Source organism: Amblyomma maculatum, chromosome 1 (assembly GCF_055883805.1).
Source record: "Amblyomma maculatum isolate TAMU_Amacu chromosome 1, ASM5588380v1, whole genome shotgun sequence".
In the NCBI taxonomy this organism is placed as follows: domain Eukaryota; kingdom Metazoa; phylum Arthropoda; class Arachnida; order Ixodida; family Ixodidae; genus Amblyomma; species Amblyomma maculatum.
In genome coordinates, this window is record NC_139344.1 from 371,124,720 (window position 1) to 371,151,525 (window position 26,806).

General features: G+C 47.5%; 1 protein-coding gene across 1 annotated transcript; it reads right to left on the reverse strand.

The window, feature by feature from the left end:
* Window positions 1-5,426: 5,426 nt before the first annotated feature.
* On the reverse strand, window positions 5,427-6,002 carry LOC146208192 (uncharacterized). Its single transcript, XM_084578195.1, has one exon. The coding sequence runs from the start codon at window positions 6,000-6,002 to the stop codon at window positions 5,427-5,429; it is 576 nt and encodes a 191-aa protein (XP_084434321.1).
* Window positions 6,003-26,806: the final 20,804 nt, after the last annotated feature.

Here is a 26,806-nt window from a genome sequence, read left to right on the forward strand (position 1 = left end):
GCGACGCATGATGGCGCCAAAAAATCCATGCAAGCAAAGTTCAAAATCAGCGAAATTGTACTTTTCACTCTCGAAATATAAGTTCCGTAATAATTCCTTTCTAATGAGTGACACAGCTGTTCGTTAGCATTCAGTCGTATGGTGAACGATACACTAGACGCACCTTTACTCGAACGGAGCAATGATCTGCGGTGTATCCCTTTTTTTCCCGCGTGGTATTTATTACACGCGTTTACATGCAGGAAAACGCTACATACATTATTTACAAAGTAATCAGCCTGTAGCCTAAGAAGCTCAATTGAATTATACAACTCCACGCAACTAAACAGGTCTTAACACACCTCCACTAAAGTGGTGGCAATTGCCACGCAGGGGTGGCGCAGTGGTAAGACGCCCGACTACTATGCCTCCTTCCTCCATGACTATGCCGGAGTACGTGGGTTCGAACGCCACCTCAGCGGCTGCGTTTTGATGGAGGCGAAACGAAGAGGCATCCGTGTGCTGTGTTGTTGTTGTTGTTGTGGCTGAGGCTGTAGGAAGAAGGAAAAGAAAATGCACGGGCCTGCTACTGGCTCTGTAGCTGGACCACCTTCGCTGCCTCGTGCAGACAGAAGAGAAAATAGAGAAGAAAGAAAAGGAAGAGGGAGAGAAAGAAGCGCGCCACAACAACCGCCGTCGTCCAGTACCGAAGCGGTGGCGTGTACAATGACAGCCTACAACAGATAAAAATTCGGACAGGCTAGCCCCCGCCGCAAGCGGCGGTGACCTACCTCTCCCAGCCTTATCGAGGGAGCGCTATGTCACCGCACGTTAAAGATGCCCAGGTGGTTTGCCCCGCCGGGGTGGTACAGTGGTAAGACACCCGACTACTGTCCGGAATACCCGGGTTCGAACCGGACCTCGGCGGCTGCGTTTCGATGGAGGTGAAACGAAGAGGCGTCCGTGTGCTGTGCGATGCCAGCGCACGTTAAAGATCCCCAGGTGGTCGAAATTACTCCGTATTCCTCCACTACGGCTCCCCTTTCTCTCTTTCCACTTTCACTCCGACCTTCCTCCATTAATGTACGGCGCGGCTCAGGTGTCCACAGACACAAGTGTGACAGATACTGCGCCTTTCCCTTCCTCTGAACCAATTATTTATTAGCCAGTAAGGCTGAAATGACGTCACATGAATAAGCTCGTGACGTCATTGCAGTCTTTCTGGCAACCAATAAATGCATAACCAACACCACCTAGACGGCATAACGCAACATGAGAGAGGGAGAAAAAAGAGAAAGAGAGAGAGAGAGCTTACGGCGAAACATGACACGGCGTCGGTGAGACGAGCTCTGGATGGACGGCGTTCCAAACGGCGTCTCGAGCATCCGACAAATGAGCGAAGCGCTGCAGAGAGAACGCTGGTAGACGCTTTCTAGTTTCCAACCGCCCAACGTCATGGCGTCTCCGCCAAAAAGGGTTGCCACAACCGCCGCCTGCTAAACCTTAGTGAATAGGGTCTATACCCTATTCACTGTCAGGCTTAGCAGGTGGCCGTTGTGGTGGTGGTGGTGGTAGTGGTTATTTATTGTATATACATCATCATCATCATCATCATAATCATCATCATCAGCCTGATTATACCCACTGCAGGGCGAAGGCCTCTCCCATATTTCTCCACTTAACCCGGTTCTGTGCTAGCTGCATCCACTTGACCCCTGCGAACTTCTTAATCTCATCCGCCCACCTAACTTTCTGCCGCCCCCTGCTACGCTTTCCTTCCCTTTGTTACCCTCAGCGACCATCGGCTATCCTCTCTTCGCACTACATGTCCTGCCCATGTCCATTTCTTCTTCTGAATTTCTACTAGAATGTCGGTAACTTGAGTTATTTCTCTGACCCACTCTGCACGCTTTCTATCTCAATGTTACCCCTACCATTTTAGAGCGCAGCTCTTTGGCGTCCGTTCCTGGGTTTCGCGTCGGCGTCGGCGTCGTCGTCGGCCTCGTAACCAGCTCCGCCCCCCTTTCATCCCCCCAGAGCTAGCAGCGACCGACTGATACCGCTGGATGCCGCTGACGCCGCTAGAGAGTTGCAAGATAACGAGACTGCATAGAACACCGTCGCCGCCATGCAAAATGAGGAGGGGAGGGTCCCCCCCCCCCCCCCCCCCCTGTTCCTGTGTGGCGGATAGGGTGCTCTTCAGTTGCCGACGCGCCGGTTATTTCACGTAGGCCCCGGCACGTCGACGAATACGTGACCACCTTCCCACGGCTAGACCTGGTTCTTGGCGCTGCGGAAGCGAGGGTATCATATTGTTTTTTTTTTTTTCTTTATTTCTTGAAAAATACAATAAAGATATGTCCAACACTGTTTGGACCCGTAGCCATAGGCTAGTTATGGGTCCAAGAAATGAGATACAATGATGCAGACACTTCGTCTCGTGCACAATACAAACCAGGAACAGCGGGGAGTAGGATGTATATATCAATACAAATTCTAAAAACAAGCAGAACAATGAACAATCGCTTCATTAAAAAAAAAAAAAAAAAAAAAAAAGAGAAAAACATCGTGCGTGCTAAATTACAGTAATATATCAGATGCCAACGGTGCACAGTATTAGTATCACATATAATGAATGCGCTGAAAATATGTTTTAGCTGTAGACGCGAAAGTTCGAGCGTATTTTATTTCTTGTGGTAGAGTGTTCCATATTTTAGCACCTATGAAAGACAGCCGTCGTTCTCCATACACATTATGGGTGGGCGGTAGATTAAAGTTTCCTAATACTGCATTTCTGGTAGTACGTGATGATGCATGAAAAAGGGATATATGGAAGGGGTGGTTATATCTTACGATGCTGTTAACTACAGTTGCTGTTTTTAGCTGGCGCAGTGAATCGAAGGGTAGTATCTGTAGGTCGCGGAATAATGGTTTGCTGGGGTGATCCAGTTTAGAATGTGTTATGATTCGTAACGATCGTTTCTGCAATTTTCTGATCGGCTCGAGATAGCTGTCGTACGTCCACCCCCATGATTCCAGACAGTATGAGAGATGACTGTGGATAAAGGAGAAATATAAAATACGCAGTGTATTGGTGTCAAAGAAGTCACGTGCTTGCAGTAGTTTATAGCACCCGGATGCCACCTTCGCCCCCACTGCTAATACATGATTTTGCCAGTGCAGATGCCTATCAAAGATTACACCAAGATATTTAAAATAAGGTGTATATTCTAGTACGGAGTTGTTAATGCTAATGCTAAAAGAGTTGGTATCTACTTGTTTGCTACGAGAGTGAAATATAGTATATTTTGTTTTCTTGACATTAACAGAAAGCTTGTTAGCTAAAAACCATTTAGAAAGGTTTGCCAGATCGACGTTTGTTTTAGCCTGTATTTCCTCGATGCTATTGCCTGTGATTATTATAGCGGTGTCATCTGCATACATCAGCATTTCTCCGAATTTTAAGGCACGTGGAAGGTCGGAAACATATACCGAAAAAAGCATTGGGCCCAGAACAGACCCTTGGGGCACGCCTGTACGTATAGGTTGTGGTGACGATGAGACATTATTCATGACAACTACCTGATGACGTTCATTAAAGTAACTTGAAAGCAACTCGAAAATCCGTTCCCTAAAACCATAGTGCTTTAGCTTGTACAGAAGGATGGAATGGTCGACCGTATCAAAAGCCTTTTTTAAATCTAGAAAGACTACAGCCACAAGTTTGTTATTATTTAAAGCACTGTTTATAATCTGGGCTAATGACTGCACAGCTGATGACGTTGAATGATTCGGCCGAAAACCGTGTTGCTGTTGGCAAATTATGTTGTATTTCTCTATAAATCTATTAATTCTGTTTGCAAGGATTTTCTCGAAAAGTATATTAATGGCACTGAGCACAGATATTGGTCGATAACTAGAAGGGTTTGAGCGATCACCGTCCTTGTATATCGGGGCAACTCTGGCTGTTTTTAGCGACGTTGGGTATTTGGCGGTTTGCAGTGAGTGGTTGAGGACATGGCACAATATAGGACCGAGGATATCGATGTTTTCTTTTAACATACGTACTGTAATTTCATCCATACCTGCAGCTTTATTACTATCCATAGATACCAACGTTGAATGAATTTCGTTAAGTTCAATGTCATTCATAAAAAAGGAATTTGGGAGTGGGTTCGGTAAGAAAGAATTTATATGTGTGTCATTTACACTGGTACCTGAAGAAATTCCAACGGTAGTAAAATATGAATTAAAGCTGTTTACAACATTCTGATCAACCACGTCAGGAAACGTCTGTTTGTGTGGTTTGCCTATAACACCGTTCACTATTTCCCACAGTTTTTTAGAGTTACCGGAGCTCTGTTCGATTAAATGCGTGTAGTATTCTTTTTTCCGTTTACGCATGAGTGCCACTGATTGATTGCGCAATTTTTTATACTGACCAAGGTAATAGCTATTATCCTTATGCTGTTTCCATTTGTGATACCAAAAGTCCTTCTGCTGCAGTACTGCTAAAATCTGCCTCGTCATCCAGGGCGATACGGGTGCCCTATATGAGCGAACGGATTTTTTACTACTACTGTTAATTTTTGCGCGGGTCAAAGTGTCAATTAGATTGGAGAATTCGGTGTCAACGTCATCGTGGTATAAGGTACTAGTGTCGATTGACTGGATGTTCGATCTCAGTAATTCGTAGTCAATCCTCGAACTTACTTTGGTGTGTTTTAATTTTGGTTTGGGGATGTTTCTGACCGTTACATATGTAGGCAGATGATCTGAAATGGGTTGGCTGTATACCCCTGCAATAATTTCCGAGGCTATATTCGTTAAAACATGATCAATGACCGTTGCAGATGTACTTGTAATTCTAGTTGGAATAGTGATCAAGTTTTGAAAATTAAAGGACTCCAGTAGATACGTGTAGTCACTATGGTTTGCGTGACAGGTGTCTATGTTAATGTCCCCACTAATTACAACCGGACCCTTGTGTCCTGATACTAGAGTGAAGAATATAGATTCAAGTTTTTGAAGAAATAAAGCTGCAGGTGAATTAGGGGGCCGGTACACGACACCTACGATAACAGAGTTGTCCAGTCTGATAAATAATGCTTCAATATCTGGTGTGCTGCAAGAAAGGTTGGGCAATGCTGAATAGGCGCGACTGTTGTGAACAAAAAGGGCTACACCACCACCACGTGAAAGGGAATCACGCGGATAAGAAATTGTGAGATAATCAGGAATAACAACATCTTCACCTTTTTGGAGCCAAGTTTCTGATATTGCAATGACATCGTAGTGTTTTTTGTGCTGACAAAGATAAGCAAGAAGCGAATTTAAGTTCCTTCTTATACTACGTATATTGCTGTGGAATATGTGCAAGCTACTGTTGTCATTCGTCATGAATGCCATATCTCTGCCCTGGGGTAGCCGTGGCTAGGAATCAGCCACTAGACAATTTTCGCAAGATCATCTTCACATGTCACATGTACGACTTTCGAGTTGTCTGCTTTCCTCGCCATGATTTTACCATTAGAGACCCAGGCAAATTTCCAGCCTTTTTCTTTTTTCAGTTGGATGGCCTTGCCTAGCAGGATCTTATTTTCAGGGCAGAGGTGGTCATTCACAAAAATTGGGTCGTTTTCCTCAAAACCAAGCATCCTGGTGTTCAACCGGTTTGTCTTTGCTGCTTGAAAGAATTTGTCCCTCACACACCTTGAGTTGAACTTCACGACTATATTTGGCAGCCCTGATCTTTGAGTTGGAACTCGATGCGCGACATCTATATCAGAAGCAGAGAGCTCTACTTTCAGGCACTTGGCCACCTTCTGGACTGTGTCATCTATGCTCTCATTCTCTGTCTCTGGTACTCCTTTTAGTTCAATGTTGTTGCGCCTACCATATTGCTTCAATTCAACAAGCTCCTTTTTAAGGTTCCCCAGGTCATTCCTTAGCAACTGACAGTCTCCTTCGCTATCTTGACTCCGTTTCTTCAGCTCCGTGAGCTCTTGGCGTAGATTCGGCATCGGCGGCGTTGTCCGTGAAACTAACTCCGCAGCTGGGGTTGACTCACTATCGGCGTCAGCAGCATCAGTCAGTCGCTGCTATCTCTTCCCTCCTCCCTTTATCGCGTTGTCCGCTTGCTGCGCGCGCTTCTGCCCCCATCGTTTGCCGCTGGGTGTACACGCCGCCCCCCTCCTCCCTCTTCCTGCGAGTCTCCGGTTGTCAAAGTGCCGGCTCGAACTTACTTCCTTTCTTCGCGCGCTCTAAAAAATTCTGTGATAGCGCATACATGTGTTGCTGGATTTCTTTGCCTCAATCTATCGAAAAGGTGAAACAGCTTATTTGCTGCGCTCAAATTTCGCATTAGGAAGTAACGTAATCGTCGGTAATTTTTTCGTTCCATAGCCCTCTGGGTTGTCCTCAACTTAAGTAGAACTCTCTTGGTTAGCCTCCACGTTTCAGCCCCATAGGTGAGTACAGGTAAGATGCAACTGTTGTATACTTTCCTCTTGAGCGATACCGGCAAGCTGCTAGTCATAATCTGCGAGTGCTTGCCAAATGCGCTCCATCTCAATCGTATTCTTCTTGTATATACAAAAGGAAAATTGTATATACAAGAAAATTCTATATACAAAAGGAAAGAAAAGATGTTTGCCAGCCCCGGTATCTGCTGTCTGAAGCACCTGAACTGGGGTGGCGGAAATAAAGGGATAGCGAGGAAAAGGTAGAGGAAACCAGAGGTGACCGATAGGGAGAAAGAAAAGAGTAGGTAAAAATAAATGAAATATATACAAAATGGCACAGTATACAGTAGTTTGCTTGAGGCCCACTTGCAAATGTCTTAGGTCACTGAGCACTTGGCACATCGGGCGGGCCTCCACATGTGCGAAACACTGACGGCTGTCGTGGGCGATCGGCCGTTATTGTGCGAAATAGCACACGCGGAGCGTTCAGTTACAGCGCGCACTATCCGGCGAGGTGGAATAGGCGGGTCATCAAGCCCGCCTGTTCGATATACTCACACAGGCTCACGTGTGCTCGCTCCCGGACGAGCGCACTGCCCGGCGGCCACAGGAGCACAGCTACGCTGTCCGGGATTACCCCCTGCGCTCTGTAAGCCGCCAGCAACTCACGTCGTGGTTCGGCTAGCGCGGTGCAGTAGAAGATGTTCGAGAGTTTCTACCGCGCCACAGCCGTCACACACGTCACTGGTGGCAAGTCCGTGGTGCATCCGTCATTCTCCAGGCCACACACATCCAACGCGCGCACAGAGGTGACAACCCTGTTTTGCGGAGACGCCATAACGTTGGGCTGTTTGAAACTAGAAAGCCTCTACCAGCGTCCTCCTTGCTGCGCTTCGCTCATTTGTCGGATACTTGAGAGGCCGTTTGGAACGCCGTCCAACCAGAGCTCGGATTTCACCGACGCCGTGTCATGATTCGCCTTAGGCCCACTCTCTCTTTCTTTTGAGGTTAAACCCCACAAACAAACAAACAAACAGCCCCGCCGGGGTGGTGCAGTGGTAAGACGCCCGACCACTGTCCGGAGTACCCGGGTTCGAACCCGACCTCGGCGGCTGCGTTTCGATGGAGGCGAAACGAAGAGGCGTCCGTGTGCTGTGCGATGTCAGCGCACGTTAAAGATCCCCAGGTGGTCGAAATTACTCCGTAGCCCTCCACTACGGCTCCTCTTTCTCTCTTTCCACCTTCACTCCCACCTTCCTCCCTTCCCTTACGGCGCGGTTGCGGTGTCCACAGAAAACAAGTGAGACAGTTACCGCGCCTTTCCCTTCCTGTAAATAAATCAGTTTTTTAAACAAACAAACAAACAAACAAAAAACACAAAGTGTGTAAAGAGGTAATCAACCAAATGCAGTCTGAAAAATTCCGAGAGCACTGCAGAACCTGCAGTGCAGAAATGCGAAAGCCTGAGCGTTGCTGATGCACAATGTATATCGCGAGTCCCTTATCGAACACAACCAGCGTTTCGTTGAACGCATCAAAAATCAACTGGTTTACAGGAAAGCGAATGCGTAGCATCTTAACTTGCGGAATTCCGCTGTCACATGTCGCGCACAACACAGCAACGCTCAGGCTTACGCATTTCTCCAGTGCAGATTCTGCAGTGATCTCAGAAATTTTATTACTCCTACCCCCCTCTCTTCCCTTACGGCGTGATCAGGTGTGCACCAAGAAGTGTTGCAAATATATGAGCCTATCCTTTCATTTAATCCAATATAACTATTTATCGCCACTGCCCCTGACAGTTACACCTCAGTTTTGGTTTCAGTGACCAGAGGTTGTAGGTAGGATTCCTTCACACATTTGAAAGCTTGACTAGCAATTTTACGTGCATTAACCCAACAAACCGTTTGAAACCGGTCCGAATCTCTGGTGACATCGATTAGATCACAAATTTGAATCAAATGGTCGCTCCCCCTCCCTCCGTGGTCCAACATCTCGAAATTGGAGCCGTCGACACACTAAGAGATATCGCCAAACGTTAGAAGAGCTTGCGCTATTAAAAATAAATTGGCAGTGGTTTAGCTCCGGTGAAACCTAGTTGAGTTGCAAAAGCGACAGGTACATGGCTACGCTTAGGATAACTTAGGCTATGCAATGAGCAGCGGCCGGGCTCTCCTTCTCCATAGTTTGTCGGTTCTGGCCGTGCGTTACACACACCTCTTCTCCGAGCAATCACGGAGAGTGATACGTGCTTGGCGCCGGCTGTGTTTATGATGTCACTTCTCCGGCACCGGCGGAGCGCGCGGCGAAGCGCGGCCTCCACGGCAGCTGCGACACACCAGCTGCTGCCTCTGACGTCACGCGGCTCCTCGCGCATGCGCAGCTTGACCCACGCTGTGCCACGTGAAATGGCTCGACGACTAGCGTGATTTAGCTTTCGCGACAAAACAACTTAGATGATCAGAGCTTCCTGTATCTTCCACTGCGGTGTGCCTTGTAGCTAAGCTGTTTCGGGACGTTAAAGCCCCTGTATGAACACAAACCATAAATTAATAGTTATCATTGGCACTTTCCGAGAAAACAAACGCCTTGTCTACGTGCGGGCTTTATGTGCTAATATTGCACACCAAAAGGGCTCGTTTCCTGTTTCACCTCTATTTTATCGCTGCCACACTGGCCCGAGACGCCATATCAGATTCAATAGTGGGATGTAGTACAAACAATTACAACCCGAAGCCGGTCTAATGTGTATAACCCTTCTGCATCGACACGCGCAATTCGTTATAAGAGGTTTGAAAGCTTTTGATCGCATCTTACGCAAGCGTAATCGGACGCGACGCTGACTAATGGTAACACGAAAGAGGCCTCGTTTGTATTCCGAAATAATTTTAATGCGTGAGCACTGTATGGCTATGTAGGCAGAATACGCATGGTCGTGACATTGCTGGAGCTGTAAAAGGGAACTAGTTGGTTTATCGAAAAAAGAATGACACCCTTGGATAGAGCTAACGTCGTATATAACCACTGCGCAACCACGGCGGGGTCATACAAAATGGAGAAGTGAAACAGCATCCAATATTGGCCCCTCGCCTTTAGTTGCATATAGGCAATATTTGATGCCTTTTTAGACTCATTTTTTCACTCCTGATCAGTAATGCGTTTATACTTACCTGTCACAACTGTGGGTGCTGGGAACGAGAGCTGCCGCCAAACTGCGGTGACCTACTATGTTCTCTTCACGAACTTAAACGAAAGACCACTGCAAGCAAAATAATTTTCGAACCTTTTAAAAAAACATACACCGATTTAATGCTGCAAAATCAAAGGCACGAAGAAAATTTCTTCGCTTTCGACACTCCCGACGACAGAACGATGACTGGATGTTGCGTTCGGTTTGATGCACACCGAAGACGATGTTGCCCTGTCACCGCATCATATGCGTTGATGAGTACGGCCCACTACGGCGTACTGTGCCTGGGGGGCTACCGGGAACGTTGGCGTATACCTGGTGAGCTGCGCCAGCCATCACATGGTATCCCGACAATGCTGGTGCTGTAAACTCAGATGGTGTTGCGGTGTTGTGTCCGACTGCGTCAAAACACATCTCGGTGCTCGATTGTCGCCATACAAACTGCGCTGGTGAGGCCGGGCCAAGCCAGCGTTCTGTGCCTGGAGCACTTTGGGGAAATGTGGCGGCGTATCCTTGGTGAGCTGCGCCATACATCACTTGGTCACCCCACACTGCTGGAATTGGAACGCTGACGGCGGCTGCGGTGTTGAGATACTGCGGCTGAGCGTGAGCGCACAAGACCATGCTGCCCTGTTGCCATATCTGCGGTGGTACGGCTGACAGCAATCGGTTTACACAGGCCTGGAGTGCTTCTGTAGCCATGACGCCTCCCTGGTGATATGCGCTAGCAAACAAATGGCGTCCCAACAATCCCGGAGCTGGAACGCTTATGGAGGCTGTGATGCTGGGGTCAGGTGGGAGCGCGCACGGCAGTGGCACTATGTTCATAAAATGTCGCCGCTGGTAAGGGTCACCCACGCGGTCGCGCTGTCCCCGGAGTGTTATTTGAAACAGGGTGTATTCTTCGTGAGCGGTTGTGGTCATGGCCCTTCCTCGCGACATTCCTGGTGCTGGAACATTGATAGCGGATGCGGTGCTGTGACGCTGCTGCCCGATAGACGCGCATAAGGCCATGCTGCCCTCTTGCCGTACCGTGTGCGTCCGCAAAGACGATCTACGCAAAAGTACAGATGCCCGGATTGCTCCCGGGAGCATGGTGTCTCCGTGATCTCGCGCACTAGCCAGCACCTGGCCTTCAAGTACTCCTGAAGCTATGCTGATGGCTGTGATGGGTGGACTGATCTGCTGCCACATCTTCTGAGCTGGTGAAGACGTCTGCACTTGGCGTGAAGAGAGCCTAGAATACTTCAGAGTTCAAGGCGATCCCAAGGCGATCCCGCGGTGAACCGCACTGGCCAAGTTTCCGCGCGTGAATGGCGCTGTGCTCATTACAACCGCGGCGTCTGGTCGCCGTCTTACAGAAATTGCTTTCTCTTGGTGTTAATTTCTAAAGAGTCTGTGATTGGCTAGAAGCAAACCGCGTTAGTGGCGACACACCTCTGCTTTAAGCGCTGGGCTGAAAAAATTCTGGTTTCGTCATTTTGACGTCGTCCCGCTGCGGTGGTGAAATGGTAAGACGCGCGACCACTCTTCCGGAGTACCCGGGTTCGATTCCACCTGCGGCGGCTGCGTTTCGATGGAGGCGAAACGAAGTGGCGCCCGTGTGCTGCGTGTTTTCAGCGCACGTTAAAGATCCTCAAGTGGTCGAAATTACTGCGTAGCCCTCCACCTGCGGCTTCTCTTTCTCTCTTCCGCTTTCACTCCCACCTTCCTCCTCTCCATTACGGCGCGTTTCAAATGTCCACAGAAACAAGTGTGACAGATACTGCGCCTTTCCCTTCCTGTGAACATCTTAATATATATTTTTTTTTTACGTCCTTACCAATCACCTCTGAGCTGAAATCAATGGCCGAATAATCTTCGAAGCTACTGTCTTTGAAGTGAACACGTACTTTTTATCGGCGAAAAGCGTTGGCACTCAACCATGGTGACTCGTTGCGCATAAAGTTCATTTGACGCTTGAAGAAGTCGCAAATGCGTTTCTGGCACACGGAAGCAAGCGACGCCATTGCCGAATGAACGCTGGAAATCCAGAGGCCCGACGGCAGTGTCGCCATCATGCGAACGCCTATTATGTCAATTTTGCAAACCCTTTCGGGAAAATGTGTTTAGTTTGGTTTGTGGGGTTTAACGTCCCAAAGCGACTCAGGCTATTAGAGTCGTCGTAGTGGAGGACTCCGGAAATTTCGACCACCTGGGGTTCTTTCACGTGCACTGGCATCGCACAGCACACAGGCGCCTTGCATTTCGCCTCAATCGAAAGGCGGCCGTCGATGCCGGAATTTGATCCCGCACCCTTGGGAACAGTAGTCGAGCGCCGTAACCACTGCGACACCCCGGCGGGGCACCTTTGGGAAAATTGCACAAAGGTTCACTGCGTATGACAAATGTTTAGCATGTACAAAGGGAACCTCATCTCGCTCGTAAGCTCGTTCTCAGCGTGCCTGACAATGCGACAATGTCGCGTCTATGTAAGTGTATCGGGCATCTTTCACTCGCTATAGCGCTGACACATCTCAAGACGAGACTGACGCGAGCGAGCAAGCCCGAGCGAACAAGCTGCATTTGCAAAGTATAGCAATAGCCGCACGTCCTACCGATCTTGTTCCAAGCCGAATTGTTTTTCAGATGTCCTATATTTAAAGGCATATATTAAGAACGAATACTTTGCCAGAATGCGCAATGAAAAATATTCAGATCTTTCCTTCGCTTCTGCAGCCATGCTGAGCCCAAGGTATAGCGAACTAGAGCCCAAGGGCATGGGTCAAATCCCAGCCACAGAAGCCATATTTGGATGCAAGCGAAAAGCAAGGCGCACGCGTATTGTGCGATGTGCGCGCACACGGAAGAACCTCAGATGGTTAATTTCCAGAAACCTTCGGTACGCCTTGTTTGATAGTCTGCTCGTTTTGAGTCGTTAAACCCTCTAAATCAAACTAAAATCCTTGAGCATAAGAAACAATTACGAGAAATTTCAGTGTATCGGATGAGTAAATAAGCTCGCAAACCTAACACCACAGCCCTCACAAAAATGAGCATTGACCTAGAGTTGACAGACTGGACAACTTGTGGAGTAGACAGCTTCCACACAGGTTGTTGCCTGTGATCAAGTGTAAACGAAATGGATATTCATCTTTAGCCAACAGAGTAGTTGTTGACTAACATTTGTGCAAAGTTTGTTAACCATGTTTTGACCTAACTAAATACATATAGTTGTTGACTAGCATGTGTGTAAATCTTGTTAACTATTCGTTGACTGGCTGAAACATAAACGGATGATCTTCAAAAATTCTCAGGGAGACCTTAGTTCATAGCTTGATTCCGTTAGCTTCTTTTCCTGCTAGTGATTTTGCTTTTGCTTCCCTTAGTGCTTTTTGTCAACTGATGAGTAAACTTCCATGTTAATGTCATTTAACAACCAAAAGCGTGTAGCAAATATTTACAGATATTTGTGTTTTGGTCGCATTTTACTTATGCAAAAAATAATAGAATCAGATGTAATTCGATAGCCTGTTAGCAATAATTATCGTTTATTGTGCTCAGAAAAAAACTGGAGCTCCAGAGGAGACGGCCCTATATATTCACGAATACGCCGTCTAGCGCCGCTTAGCGGAGAAATTACGATCACGTGATTGACATATACGATGCATTATTTCCATTATAGTTCATCATGACAAATCGTTTGGTACCACTCCCGTTTGTCTTCGGGTACCGTTACAGAGTTATGTCCCCCTTAGTAAACATCCGAAATAAAAATCGGAATTGTTTAGGGGGTTTCGGTGGTCCATAATTTTGTCACTAATTCGATATGTTTACGTTTTAACTATCAATCGCAAGTATTCAACGTGTAGGTTTTATTTAAATATAGTTTTATTTGTATACCACACACAATAGGGTTATATTCTCAAGCCAAATTCGGTCTAAAACTGTTCTGCGTAATGTGGTTCGTATGGGGGCAGTCAGGCTCCATCAAAATTCAGTGCTGATCGCGAACGCCGGTACTTGATATCCCCAACTAATGGTTGGTTGGTTTGTGGGGTTTAACGTCCCAAAGCAACTCAGGCTATGAGAGACGCCGTAGTGGAGGACTCCGGAAATTTCGACCACCTGGGGTTCTTTAACGTGCACTGCGTAATCCCGTTGTCGCTTGTATGTTGTTATGGCTGTGCAGTGTGGAGTTCAGTGACTTTATTGCAATAAATTTTCTTCGAAATAAAAAAAAAAGATGACTGATCAGACCTGTCTCACATATATTGAAAAATTTGCAGATGTGTCACTTAATTAGTACTACATAACAGCTGCAGTTAGCAATTTGGATGCATATAGAGCCAGGTTGACCTTTTATGTGCAGTACACAACTATGATAATACTTGCAAACTCGCTTTTTGTGTGCAGTCAACAACTATGATACACCTTGTAAACTCCACAACAGCAGCACACGCAGTCAAAATCTTGAATGTAAATCGCAGAATTAGTGGTGTTTGACAATACGTGCTATGTCAACAGCCTCAATACAATTTGTCAGTCAACAACATTAGCACACCCAGTCAACAATTCAATTCGGAGTGCCACTATTTGATTGATGTGGACCGGATATCAACAACATTTATGTGTCCATTTTGTGAAACATTTATAGATTGACTTCACGTATGTAAACAACTGGAACACATACTTTACACACTCATTTTTGTAAGGAAGGCCTTGGTTCTAAATGTAACCTTAGCTGTCTAATGATGCACCATATGTGCTCTTAGCACTGAGTGTTATTACAACACATCGGTGGTAACACTGCATTTTGAATTACTTGCAATTTTGGGTCAACAAACACGCAGAATGATGAAACAGAGCCTTTTAATTTTAACCAAACCTTGAAATTTTAGGTAGCACCGCACAACATTAGGTTTTAGGTAGCACTGCACAACGCCTTCATTTTTACTCTTAAACAGGCCTTCTTTCTTAACATGGGTGTTGTTATCATGTGTGGAATAATATTGAGGTGGTGAAAGATAGTTCTAGAAGCTTTCTTTTACATCCCTGTAATACCCAGTCATTACCAAAAGCAAACAACCTTACAGGTGCAGAATACCGCTCAAACAAGAGCGTGTTGTCGGGCTAGTTGGTTCTGCATAGCATATAAGAGAAATGCGCTACAACTTCAACAGGAAGTTGTTGAAGTTGTTGCGCATTTCTCTTATATACTACGCTCAAACAAGACCACTGGCGGCAGAGTCATGCGCGCAGAATCGCGCATCCTTTAGAGTCAGTCTCCATAGATTATGTTCTCAGTGGAGGAACTGTGCCCACGTTCGTCACGAGCGGACGAATGTTGCATGGACTCCGTTGGAAATCTGTTGTGGCGGATTAGTGCAGTGAATCATACGATACCTACGACCAGCGGGATCCCTTTAGCCCTTGGCATCGCCAGGAGCCACCAGCGAGCTTGACATTTTTTTCGGTGCTTAACCTGTTTGACTCCTCCGAGGGACGAGCGCCAAACCTACCGGCAGACGAGAGGCGGGGCAGCGACCTCGGATGCACGGCGTAGCGTTCGCGCAAAGCCTATAACGGCGGCCACGGAGCCGCCCCAGGCGACTCGTGGCAGGGCTCTCAAAAGCAAGGCTGAGATCACCACAGCAAGGTGGACCTCGAGCGCGAACTGCTCAGAGATTACAGAATGTTAAGATTTCTTCGATCGGTTCCTCGTCGATGCACAGGGGATGTGCTGGTGACTCAGTCAGCGAAGGCCGCCAAGAACACGGTCCGCTCATTGCGCTCGCCGAACATCCTGCCAGCTATCGCTACCCGAGACGGGCTCAGTATATACGCCCACAATCAAGTCTCGCACGGTGCACCATAGCTAAGAGATGCATTATCAGACGCTGTCGTTCCAGCTCAGGTGCACAACATGGCGCCCCAAGACGAAGACGCAGGTGCCGCAATGGATAATTCCGTGTTGCCAGCATGGCGCGTACTTGATGTCGATTTCGGTGCGTGAGAACTTCCGATTGTATACTTAGATTAGAATATCTTGTGTAGAGAGGTGGGCGTGGAAGCTAAACATAGAGTGTGGCCTCGTCCACTGGAAGACATGCCCTTCAAACTCTCAATATTGCTCCGCCCTATACCACCCAAAACCGCGAAGATCTGCCACAGAATATTCACCGAGCCATTACCGTCAAACCTCTCCCCAAGCACATACATGCAGAATATCACCAAGACCGCCGACAGGTAAGAGCCACTCATCTCTCTCGAATATGGGACCGCCAACTGAATACTCTGTACGTAGACGATGCTGGCCCGGTTAAAGGGCATATGGCCATTACCGTGACATCTCCAGCGGGCACTCTTCTCAACTATGCCTCTCTTCGAACCACCGAACCGAGTATTGCCGAAGAAGCAGCCATTGCTTTGGCCGCCGCCCCTAATGCACAAGGTACCGTCATGTCATATTCCCGCACGGCCTGCCGTAACTGTCTTCGCGGACGCATCAGTGCCACCAGCCGCCTAATCCTCGTCGCTAACCATCCGAAAAGGATCAGTGTGATCTGGATTCTGGGATACCAGTTGATGCCCGGTAATGAAGCTGGCCATCGACACGCTCGCGCGCTCCTTTCCCGAGCCTTCCCTCTCCCGAATCACACGCATGCCTCCCCGATCCTTACGTACACAAAACTGCTTGAACACTATAGCCTGTCTCGCCGTACATTACCTCCCTCTTCCCCTACCCTGTCTGCTCAAGAAGCAGCAATTTACCGCCGCCTGCAAACTAATACCTTTATTACACCATTTCTCCTAAACCTCTGGTACCCCTCCCTTTATTCCCCTGACTACCCACATTGCGGTGAGTGAGCAATGCTCTACCCCATGGTTTGGACGCGCCAAGTTACCCCTTCTCTAAGCCCTCTCCCCCATCCGTGCATGGAAGATTGGGAGGCCGCCCTGCAGGACCCCTGCCCGGAGCGCCAGCAGTGACTGGCTCGCCGCTCTGTTACTGCAGCCACGGTCAACGGGACCCTGGACTGAGGGTACCCCCCCTCGCTGACTAAATAAATAAAGATGTTTTGTCCTCCTCCGTGTTGCGAAAAAGGCGGCGTTCGCCCAGCTGCACGACACAGTGACACGGGCAGCATAAAGGCAGTCGGTGGCAAGAAAGAGGCCCATGGGCCCCTGCAATCTTACACGAATAGAGAGAGATGCAGTCCCAGTGAATGCAGCTCCAGTCATGGGCACGCCCAAAGTCCTGGTTGCTGAACCGACGCACCGCCTCCACGACGGATACTAGCACGAAACAGCCGCTTCCGGGCACGCGTGCGCCACCTCCTCCAGCAGGCAATGCTGCGCAAATGTCCGGCGTTGGCTTCACTTCGAAGACATCGAAGGTTGCCCCCAGCTGTTCAGGCAGCATTGGAACCTCCCAAACCCAATGCCCTAAACAATCAAGACAACCAGGCCCAGCGGCGCCGTCAGGCGGCCCTCCGTAGGGCTGCGGCTGCTGTGGTGGTCTTCATCGCGCTGCCACACAAACGGTGCATTTCCGCTTTTCCGCCCTGCAGTTCGTGGCCCTTGACTTACCTGAGAAAAAGGCTCGCTGGTACCTGACCGAGGAGCTGGCGTCATGGAGTGCCAACAGTGCGTGCGAACACGCGCCGCAATGTGGTGGTCGGGGACGTGAGAGACGAGGGCAATTTCAGGCCACAATGGTGATCTGTGGCCTGCCCGTGCGGGCCAAGGAACCACCCTCGCTCAATGAGTCCTGCGGGCTGGCATTTGATGTCGACACCACCGCATGGCCGAACAGCTCCTTATAGCAGTGGACTCTGCTGTGGCAGTGATGGCGGTCTCATTGGCAGGCAGCACGCTCATGCTTCGATTCACCGTACCCCCCTCGCCAACAGGCGGTCCGCATTTTCCTCGACCTCCCTGAGAACGCGCAGCTACTTTGCCCGAGGCAGGCGCATGGCAGCTACAACTTCAGGTCACGCGGCAGGCGCATGTCACATCGATTGCCTTCAGCGCGCAGCAGACGGCTGCCCGCTCTTAGAGCGGCTACGACATTTGGCGTGAGCTGGCCGGCGTTCCCTGCCGTGCTCGGGCACATGCGCTTGGGGATAGGAGGGATTATGAGGTGGGAAAGTTGGTTGGTAGGTAGTGGAACCCCCTGGGTGGGATGGAGTGATTGGTTTTATGCCCAGCTGAGAGAGAAGAGTGAGGCCTGTTGCGGTGACAGTAGAGTCGACTGTGCTGATAAGGTGGTCTTTGTGAGCTCTTCAAACGTGTTGTGTGTTTCGAGGTTGATGAGCCGGGTTGTAAAGGGGCTGGGGGCTGAATTTACACTGAATAAATGCGTAACCGTGAGAGTTGTTGTATTGTCCGCTAAATCTGCCAGCGAGATTCCGTGAGTGACAGTTACAACGCTTTGTCTGTCCTACATGTAAACCAATTACAGAAGGCCGGTGCATTTAGATGCGTTCAGCGGAACGCTGGTTGTGCTGGGCAAGGAGCGCACGATATAGCAGCAACGCTCATTCTTCCACATTTCATCACTGCGAATACTGTACTGCTCTCGAAATTTTTTATTCTGCCTTCGATTACACACTTTACACACTTTCTGACCACCTTCACTTGTTTGTCTGTCATGTCAAAACACGCCCACTTCCGGTTTTATGATGCGGTACGCAACGACGTCACATCCCGACTTCGATCCCAACCCCGTAGGGCCAGGAACTCCGCTGCGTTGATGTTGTTGTGGCTGTAGGAAGAAGGAAAAGAAAATGCACGGGCCTGCTACTGGCTCTGTAGCTGAGCCACCTCCACGGCTTCGTGCAGACAGAAGAGAAAATGGAGAAGAAAGAAAAGGAAGAGGGAAGAAAGACGCGCGCCGCAACAACAGCCGTCGTCCACCACCTAAACGGTGGCGGGTGCAATGACGGTCTCCAACATAAAAATTTTGTGGCAAGCTAGCCCCCCGCTGCAAGCGGCGCTGAACCACCTGTTCCAGCCCCATCAGGGGAGTACCAGTCCCAGCATTGCAAGCAGGGACATGGACGCAGCAGACGCGCGTATTGTACATCTGTAGTTGGACCTTTGTGCTTCTGCACTTGTAGCTATTGCGGAGGCCCGCCCGACGTGCCGTGTTCAGTGACCTAAGACGTTTGCGATCCTCAAGGAAATCATTGTATATTGTACCATAGAGTATATATTTTTTATTTTTACTTACCCTGTCCTTTCGCCCTAGCGCTCACCTATTTAATTTTCTCTACTGCTTTCTCCCTATCCCTTTATTTCCGCAGCTCAATTCAGGCGCTTCAGATATCGGATAGCAGATACCGGGGCTGGCAAGCATCATTTCCATCCTTTTGGATGTATATAAAATAACCACATACTACTGCTACTAATTGCCTACCAAACTGACTCTAACGTAGTCGCCACCGCTGCCACGCCCTCACGAGAATAGAGAGGTGCGAGAGAAAATAGAAAAAGTAAGACGAGCGTCGCAACAGCTGTCATCGACCCCCGAAGCGTCTGAGAGTGCAGCGACGGCATGCAAAACATATACAGATTCATTGGTCGCAAGGATCTACTGCAGCAAATGGCGAAGTCCCTCAGGTTCTCCGCCCGAGAGGGACGGAAGCAAGCACCCCCTTTCCCATTAGAAAGGTCTCTCGCCGGTGATGCGCACTCGACGGCGAAAAACTAGCCGTCTGCATCCGCTGATCAACCACCCTTCAACGAAGCCACATGACCGATCGGTTTGTTTGGGTTTTGGAGTTTAACGTCCCGAGGCGACTGAGGCTATGATAGACACCATACAAGAGGGCTGCAGTTGACCTCTTGTGGTTCTTAAACGTGCACTGTCATTGCAAAGCACTCGGGTGGCTTGCTTTTTGTCTCAATTAAAGAGCGATCGCCGCCGCCGGGCTTCGATCCCGCATACTTGTAATGAGCAAAGCAGACGAGCGCGCTAACCACTGCGCCACCACCGAGGGGCTCATTGTCGGTTCCTTTCGATTTATAGTGCAGTCGATTTCACAAGTGCCGTTTTACAACGGCACTTCTGTAATCGACTGCACTATATATATAAAATTCCGTTCTTTTTTGTTATATATCTGAAATCACAATATCAAGCCAATCTTTTTCTAAGTAAAGTGAGCGCTTCTCATTCTCTTCACTAATTTGAGTGCAGCTCTCTCCTTTCTTGAACCACCTTAGACCCACTTTGTGCTGAATGTTGTTTCCTTTCGGCATAGTCAATTAAAGCTTTCTGGGTGAGGGTCCCGCACACAACAAGCTTCATCCAGGAGAGGTCAAACAAATGAAGCATAAGCAGTGTTTTTTAGAGAGGGTGGTAGGTGAGGAGAAGGTGGTGAGGGAATCTTGCGCTCTGTTAGACTTTTCAAAGATACTAGTGACATGGGCATTACAGAAATAATTCCTTGAAAGCGTCACAAGCAAACAATAACACTTAGATTGTTGGTTACATTATAGTAACATTGTCCAAAAATAACAGGTTTATATTTTTTTCCGTGAAGCACAGATCAACACATTTTGGTTTTTGCATTGAGTTGCATGCTTCAATTCTCACACCAAGGGAAAATGTAACTAAGGTCAGTCTCTAGACAAAGAGGATCCTGTTTCTTTTTTATTTTTGTACATGACGCGGTCGCCGGTAAGCAAACGCAAATGTGAAGATATCCCGGCAGCAATATCATTGCAGCCTTGCACGAATGATCCGTTTTCATTTTTTAAATAGAAGCATATATTATCCAACTGTGCATTTTATAAAAAAAGGCTCTTAACGTGACTCAGAGCATATAACTTTGTTTTACAGGGCAGAGATATCCTATAAAATGTAACACTTTTTGTTATAACCTTATTTCCACAATGAATTCAATGCATATACCGGATATTCTTCATTGATGAAATTTAGGCATTAGAAAAGAGAAAAGGAAGGAAGTTGTAAAATTATTACCCTATAAGCACCATTGTTTCAGTATGCGTGTGGGATTTAACACATACCGATGAACCTGATAGTGCGACTGTTTAAAGTTAGAGCGTCAAGCTTTCTGGAACAGGCTAAGACCAGCACTTTGAATTTGTACAATGTTCTTCAAATCCAATGCAAATGGCAAGTTTCTGTTAGTTCAGTTTTAGGGGAAAATAAGGGCGCAGTATCTGTCTGAGGTCTCAGGGGACACCTACAATTTAAGGCCTATAATTGGAGGTACAAGTGTCGTGGGTTCGAATCGCCATTGCAAATAGCCTCCAACGTGACTATCAAATTTATGCTAAATCGGCAGCGAAACGGGATGACGCCATCCAGAACGCTGCACAAATAACGGCTACGTCACAGTTCGGATACGAAATGGCGTGCTTAATTTTTGCACACAATGGGAATGACGTCAAGGTTTTGCAGGCTACATCGACATGTTTTCGATAGAGTGAGTTGCATACGCTATCACGAAGTATACCATGTAGTGAAGTTATTTAAATCAAAAGAGTGATTGGTATTCTATAACTGGTAATTACACCACAAGGCTATTCGAGCTAGCTTCATAGCATCCGAGATATTTCTATATAAAAACTACACTCCTTCTCTCCCCCTTCTATTTATGCGCTCTAAGGCACCAGAAATGAAATGAAACGGCTTGGTGACCGCTCTTGTTTGTGAACGCGTCTTCTGCGGACGTTTGGTTTGCCGACTTGCGGTTGTAGCGCCCGCCTTCTTGAGCCTGGAATTATTTCACCCTCAAGCACATTCTTCTGTCAACTACTTTGCTCTGCCTTCTCATTTACTTATCGGCCATGATGGAGAGGGACCTCGAAGCACAACTGACACCGATAGATAGATGCAGCAGAGGTAAATCGGAACCGTTCGCGTGACGACATTAGCCCCGCTGGTGCACTCTTGAGGTGCTCACGCGGCAAAGCAGGCGGGCGACTTTCGCAGGTGTACCGGAAGTGTGGCATCGTGGCTCCAGCGAATGGCAGCGTCCGGTGCCTTGCCGATCACCGTGAAATTTCATTACACGCGGCTCTTACCTCTGTGAATAATAATACCAAGAACCCCCACTAGGCTCTAATCAATTGGTCAGCGAATTAAAAAAAAAGAAAATGAAAATATTTTTAAAACAACAATCGCTTGGCTCCGTTCCATGAAGTTATACTAAGGAAGAACGGTCAGAAGCGTTCGTTCTACACAATGGAAGCATTTGCAAGCATGCTGTGAACTCATTTGCTGGTCCCTTTAACAACAATTTCAAATACTATTGCAAGGGTAACACCCCGCTTCAGTACGGGGCGATGACGAACACAGTGTCTGAAACATCACATCGGTTACCCGGACAGTCTCGTTAGTCTCGTACTTTTTTTTATTTGTGCTCAAGCCTTGCCCTTGACGCTTCCGTTGCCGCTTCTCATCTCGTCCCTGGGCCTCATGAGTTCCATTACCAAACAAAAACAAAAGCAAAGCTCATAGGCGGGGGATATATCTGCCTCTGCGAACCAATGTTCAGTCATGCGAGTAACAAGAAGCACCCGGCCGGCGCGCTTCGGTGGCTCCTGCCTTCTGTGTGATAACATAGGAAGTGTAACGACGCGAGTGTGGCACCAGCGCTGCCAGCGATGAAGCATTAGCCGCTAGTACCAAAGCGTGCGGAGCTCAGAGCCACCGTGCTCAGAACACACCCGCGCCCTCTCAAGCATCACGTCGTCATTTCGCTGAACCGGCCTACCAGTTACAACCACCAGACTTTCTCGATAAACAACGTTCTCTAGCCACAGGCTGTCTTCAGCATCAGTCATTACTAGAATTGGTGACCAGTATGCCATCACATAGTACAGTTTTTCTATCATCCGGCTACCACCTTTTGGCTGTAGCTTCAACTCAAGCGGCGCCCATAACGTAGGCTCACTTGCATGTTTGAACCGCGGCGCTTACACCTTCTTGCCGTCGTTGGAAACAGCTACACTTCCCACTCCGGAAGCTTCTGACCTAAAATAATCAAACCAGGCTGCAAATTAGGCCATGCGTCTCTACAAGGTTTAGCTGTAGCCAAATGTGTATGTTTCGCACTCCTGCCTATCTTTCGTAGAGGCTACGTCCTTATCTTCTGTGGCTCCGATAAGGATCGCTTCAGGCGCCTCTTGCAGCGCTGACTGCCCATCTCTTAAATAGCAGCCCACATCAGGAGCCAGTTCTCGTCATACCGGCTTAGGATCCATTCCCAATACTATAGATACCCTTGGGGGATGCTCTTGCTCAACAGCAGCAGCTGCTGCCCGTCGGTGTGCGATGCTGAACCCCTCTCCATCCTATTTTGACAGTCGACCTAAAGCACCGGCCCGCACCACTTGCTATTTTGTACTTCGTTTACAGTTGTCCCTCGTCAGCTTCAGTAAGCTTCCGGACGCCAAGTTCTACGTTGCTATAGAGGCCGATCAACTTTAATGTAACGCGAAAGCACTGGAGCTGCCACCAGCGACACCTCCCCTGTCGTCGTCCACTCTGGCAAAAGCAACATAGAGAGGCTTCCTAACTCAACCATTGTGATTACTAAGGCACTAGGGTACGGCACAAGATCGCTGTAAGTGTGTACATGTCAGCTATGCTCGACAGTAGACACCCCACAAACGCTCACCTCAACGCACGCCAAAATCTTCAATAGCGACAGTGCCCGAGCATCAACGTCTTTCAAGTCGTTCCAACTAAGCCCAGCTCAGATCCATCTCGTTGCTCTCTCCTCACCGACATCCACGTTTTAAATGCCTAGTATTGCCACTGTAAGCAGTCATTTGTGTAACTTTATGGAGGGGATCACTCCGTTGCCATGTGGTGACGCCCCTGCGAGGTAACACATGACTGTTTCCCGAGATTCTGCCCCAACCCAAAGGCCCCAAAGGTGGCGCGGCCGGACTTTTCAACGATGTTTCACTTTTGAAGGCATATTCTGCCTACGCCCATCTGTAAATAATATTGGTCACCCAAAGCGCATTAGAGACCAGCACAACTGCCAGCGGAGTTTTTAACTCTCCCGACACCTGTGAAACATCGTTTGACCGATCAGCTTCGCCGGCTCAATAAATGCGGCTGCTGGCAGTTCTCGGTACATGATTGCCTCCCCCCCCCCCCCCCCCCATTCTGCCTTGAAGTTGCTAGTAGTCGGTGATGGGTGCTTTCATAAATGATTGTTTAAATATGACGAGAGTATACGTGCATCAAACATAGTTGCAATAAACCGTGTGAGCGTTACACTGTCTGCGTTACACTCTGTGCGCTACACTGTAACCGGCTACGTGTTCCAAATGTCTTTCTGAATGACAAAATAGACTAGGCATCGATATCCAAACGTGAACTATTTCTCATACATAAAAAAATCGTACCTCTTTGTTTAAAAAATTAAGCCATTTACAACCCAACACTTCTGATGTTTCTTTTTATCTATTACTAAAATTAACGCAAATTAATTCCTATGTTCGAAAGCGCGGCAAACAAAATGTTTCTTAATTCTCACAGAAGCTGAATTTCTCAATTGGTTTCAAAAAGGGAAATAAAATGGCTCCACTACGCAGGCGGAAACCATTTGGAGCTAACAGTGTGAATCTGAGATTATCAAAATAAGGAGATGAAATATGATCAAGATGAAAAGCTGCAGTAAAAAGTAGATTGGATCAGAAGGAAAGCTTGGTAACGATTAAAGCACAAAGAGGGAGTTTAGGAGGCTCTAGCAGTGAAGGAGTGAGGGGGCTGATCATAAAAAGAATGTTTCCGGAAGTCTGCATTCTAAAGCGAACAAAATAAACAATATTCTTTCAGAGTGTACAACCTAAAATTAACAGAAAGAAATATCTTTTGTAACCCGCTGAGAGAACGAGCCCATTTCGGCTTATGGGTTGGGAAGGAAGCAACTAGCTTTTGTTAAGGAAATTGAGATGCAAGAAGGAGAAGTAATCTGAACAAGAACCTGTAAGCGCTACTTTGCTTGCATTAACGAACAACAATTCAAGCTTTAGGAAATCCCATATGAGAAGGCGGGAAAATATTTTTACACACCATGAGAAAAAAAAAAAGCGCTGCATAAGTCTGCTTTCGGCCAAAGAAGTGGGGCAGACCATCAAATAAAAAGCTAAATCGCATATTCATGAAATGAATGAGAACATCTAACAGAGCTACTCGCCTGTTCTCTACACTTTGAAAGCAGAGGCTGTAATTTACCTCTGAGCGTCGAATAAAACTCGGCAAATCAAATAAACCTGAACCACAAAGAAACAGGGGGAAAATAGATGCAGCGTCTGCTCAAGCTTCTCAAGAAAGAGGAGTGAGCCAACGAAGAGGTCCAGCAAGGAAGACAGGGCCGTAACCTACGATATCGCTCGCAAACATCGACACGCGAGGCCCCGGATTCTGAGTCCGCCGGCCCGAAAACCGCTGTGAGGATCCAAAGGCCTGCAATAAACTACTTGCTGGGGCTCTTGTGAGGGCTGTTTGCTATCAGCTCGTTTTCTTTTTCTTTCTCTATTTCACAGTGGGGCCATTATTGTTTACGGCGTTTTTCTTTTGACCCTGCTAGTCTTTAGGCGAGTCACGTTAGGACTCGAACAAGAAGAGTAAATGCTTTCAAGACGGAAACAAGGCGAAACATCGTAACCTAGGAAAACAGCGTTGTGAACCTTAAAATAAGACTAAGCTGCCAAAACCTAGACTAGTTCTATTTGTGGGCGAAGTACTGAAGAATAAAATTTTTGAAAATCGTTGCTACTACCTCTGTGCTACTGCGCTAATGATTTTCACATTCGGCAGCGGGTATGTACCACATCTTAGCAATTGTTTTTGGAGGTGCGCAGTTTTATAAAAACATGTCGTCACTTCAAGCACACAAAGGCGGTTATGGAGGGAAAACTATTTCAAGCCAATGTTAAGTAGTATTAGGCATGCCACCGGCCGCGGTCACCAAAGCCAACTGGTCAACGCCTGTTCCATGGCAACCCAAGCCCTCCACGTTCGACGGAGAGGACTACTGAAAATAAAGAAACTAAATGGCTAAGAGATAGGAGAAAAGACATGTTCTAAATGATCATAGGATTCAGAACAATCGAAGAATGCAAGGAAGTATCGGATAAAGTTTCTGTGACCCCTGCAGTCAAGTCCTTTACCTAAAAAAGTGGTAAATGAGTACGCTGATATCGTTAACAGACTCACTCTACAATGCCAGCGCACATAGCCTTCTTCGGAGAATAGATAAGCATGTCCACTTGCACTTAATGCATTTCTACAGTGTGCATTGTATTTCGACATTTGTCCTGGCAGCCGCCATAGCAAGATACCACTTGGCTTCTACACACTCTCTTTACCCATCTCCTTCTCTCTTTCCCTTCCCCAGTGCACAGCAGTGAACTGCACTTTCTGCAAGGGCGCTCCTCTGAACTTAACCAGACGTATTTAACAAGCCTCACAGCTCGGTGGTTCCCTACACAAAACAGACTTAAACGTTAGAGGAGTTTTTTATGCTCCGAACCCCACTGATTCACTAAAAATGATCAGAAACTAGGTGAGCATGCCTACGTCCGATGACGACAAGCAGATGGTATAAGCTAGAAAGATTCTTTACCACACGATGCTGTTCACCTTATCTGCTCATAGTAAATAATGCGCCATAGGTTTTAGACAATGTCCAGAGGAGAATGCGTACTATTCCATAGGACGCTGTTTTACATGCAGGTGTGACGCTGGTTTACATGCATGCATACCCTGCCCTTTATAGTCCCAGGTAGACCCCGTTTATTGATGAGCGGATTCCAAAATCCAGCGCTAAGAACGCCGATGTGAGGTCCTTTCTTGTCCTTGAGTTACAAAAATAGGTTTCGGCAACGGTAATTCGGAAAGCACAAATGTTCACACCAAAGAGTGGGTTCTAAACAATATAGGTGTATGATTAATGCATTATGACAAAGTATTTTATGGATAGTCACATACACCATATTGGTGTTGACCTTTCTATTCTGCTGCCTAAAATAATTAGAACAAGTACGGTTTACAAATTTCATGTCACCATATATCAGACATGCGTAACTTCTTTTTCGTTATGTTAACCGCGACAAGAAAAAATAATGTTTTGGTTGTACAGGCGTCGTGGGTTCCTGCATTCCTTACAAATGTTTGCTGCAGTGTCTCCACGTA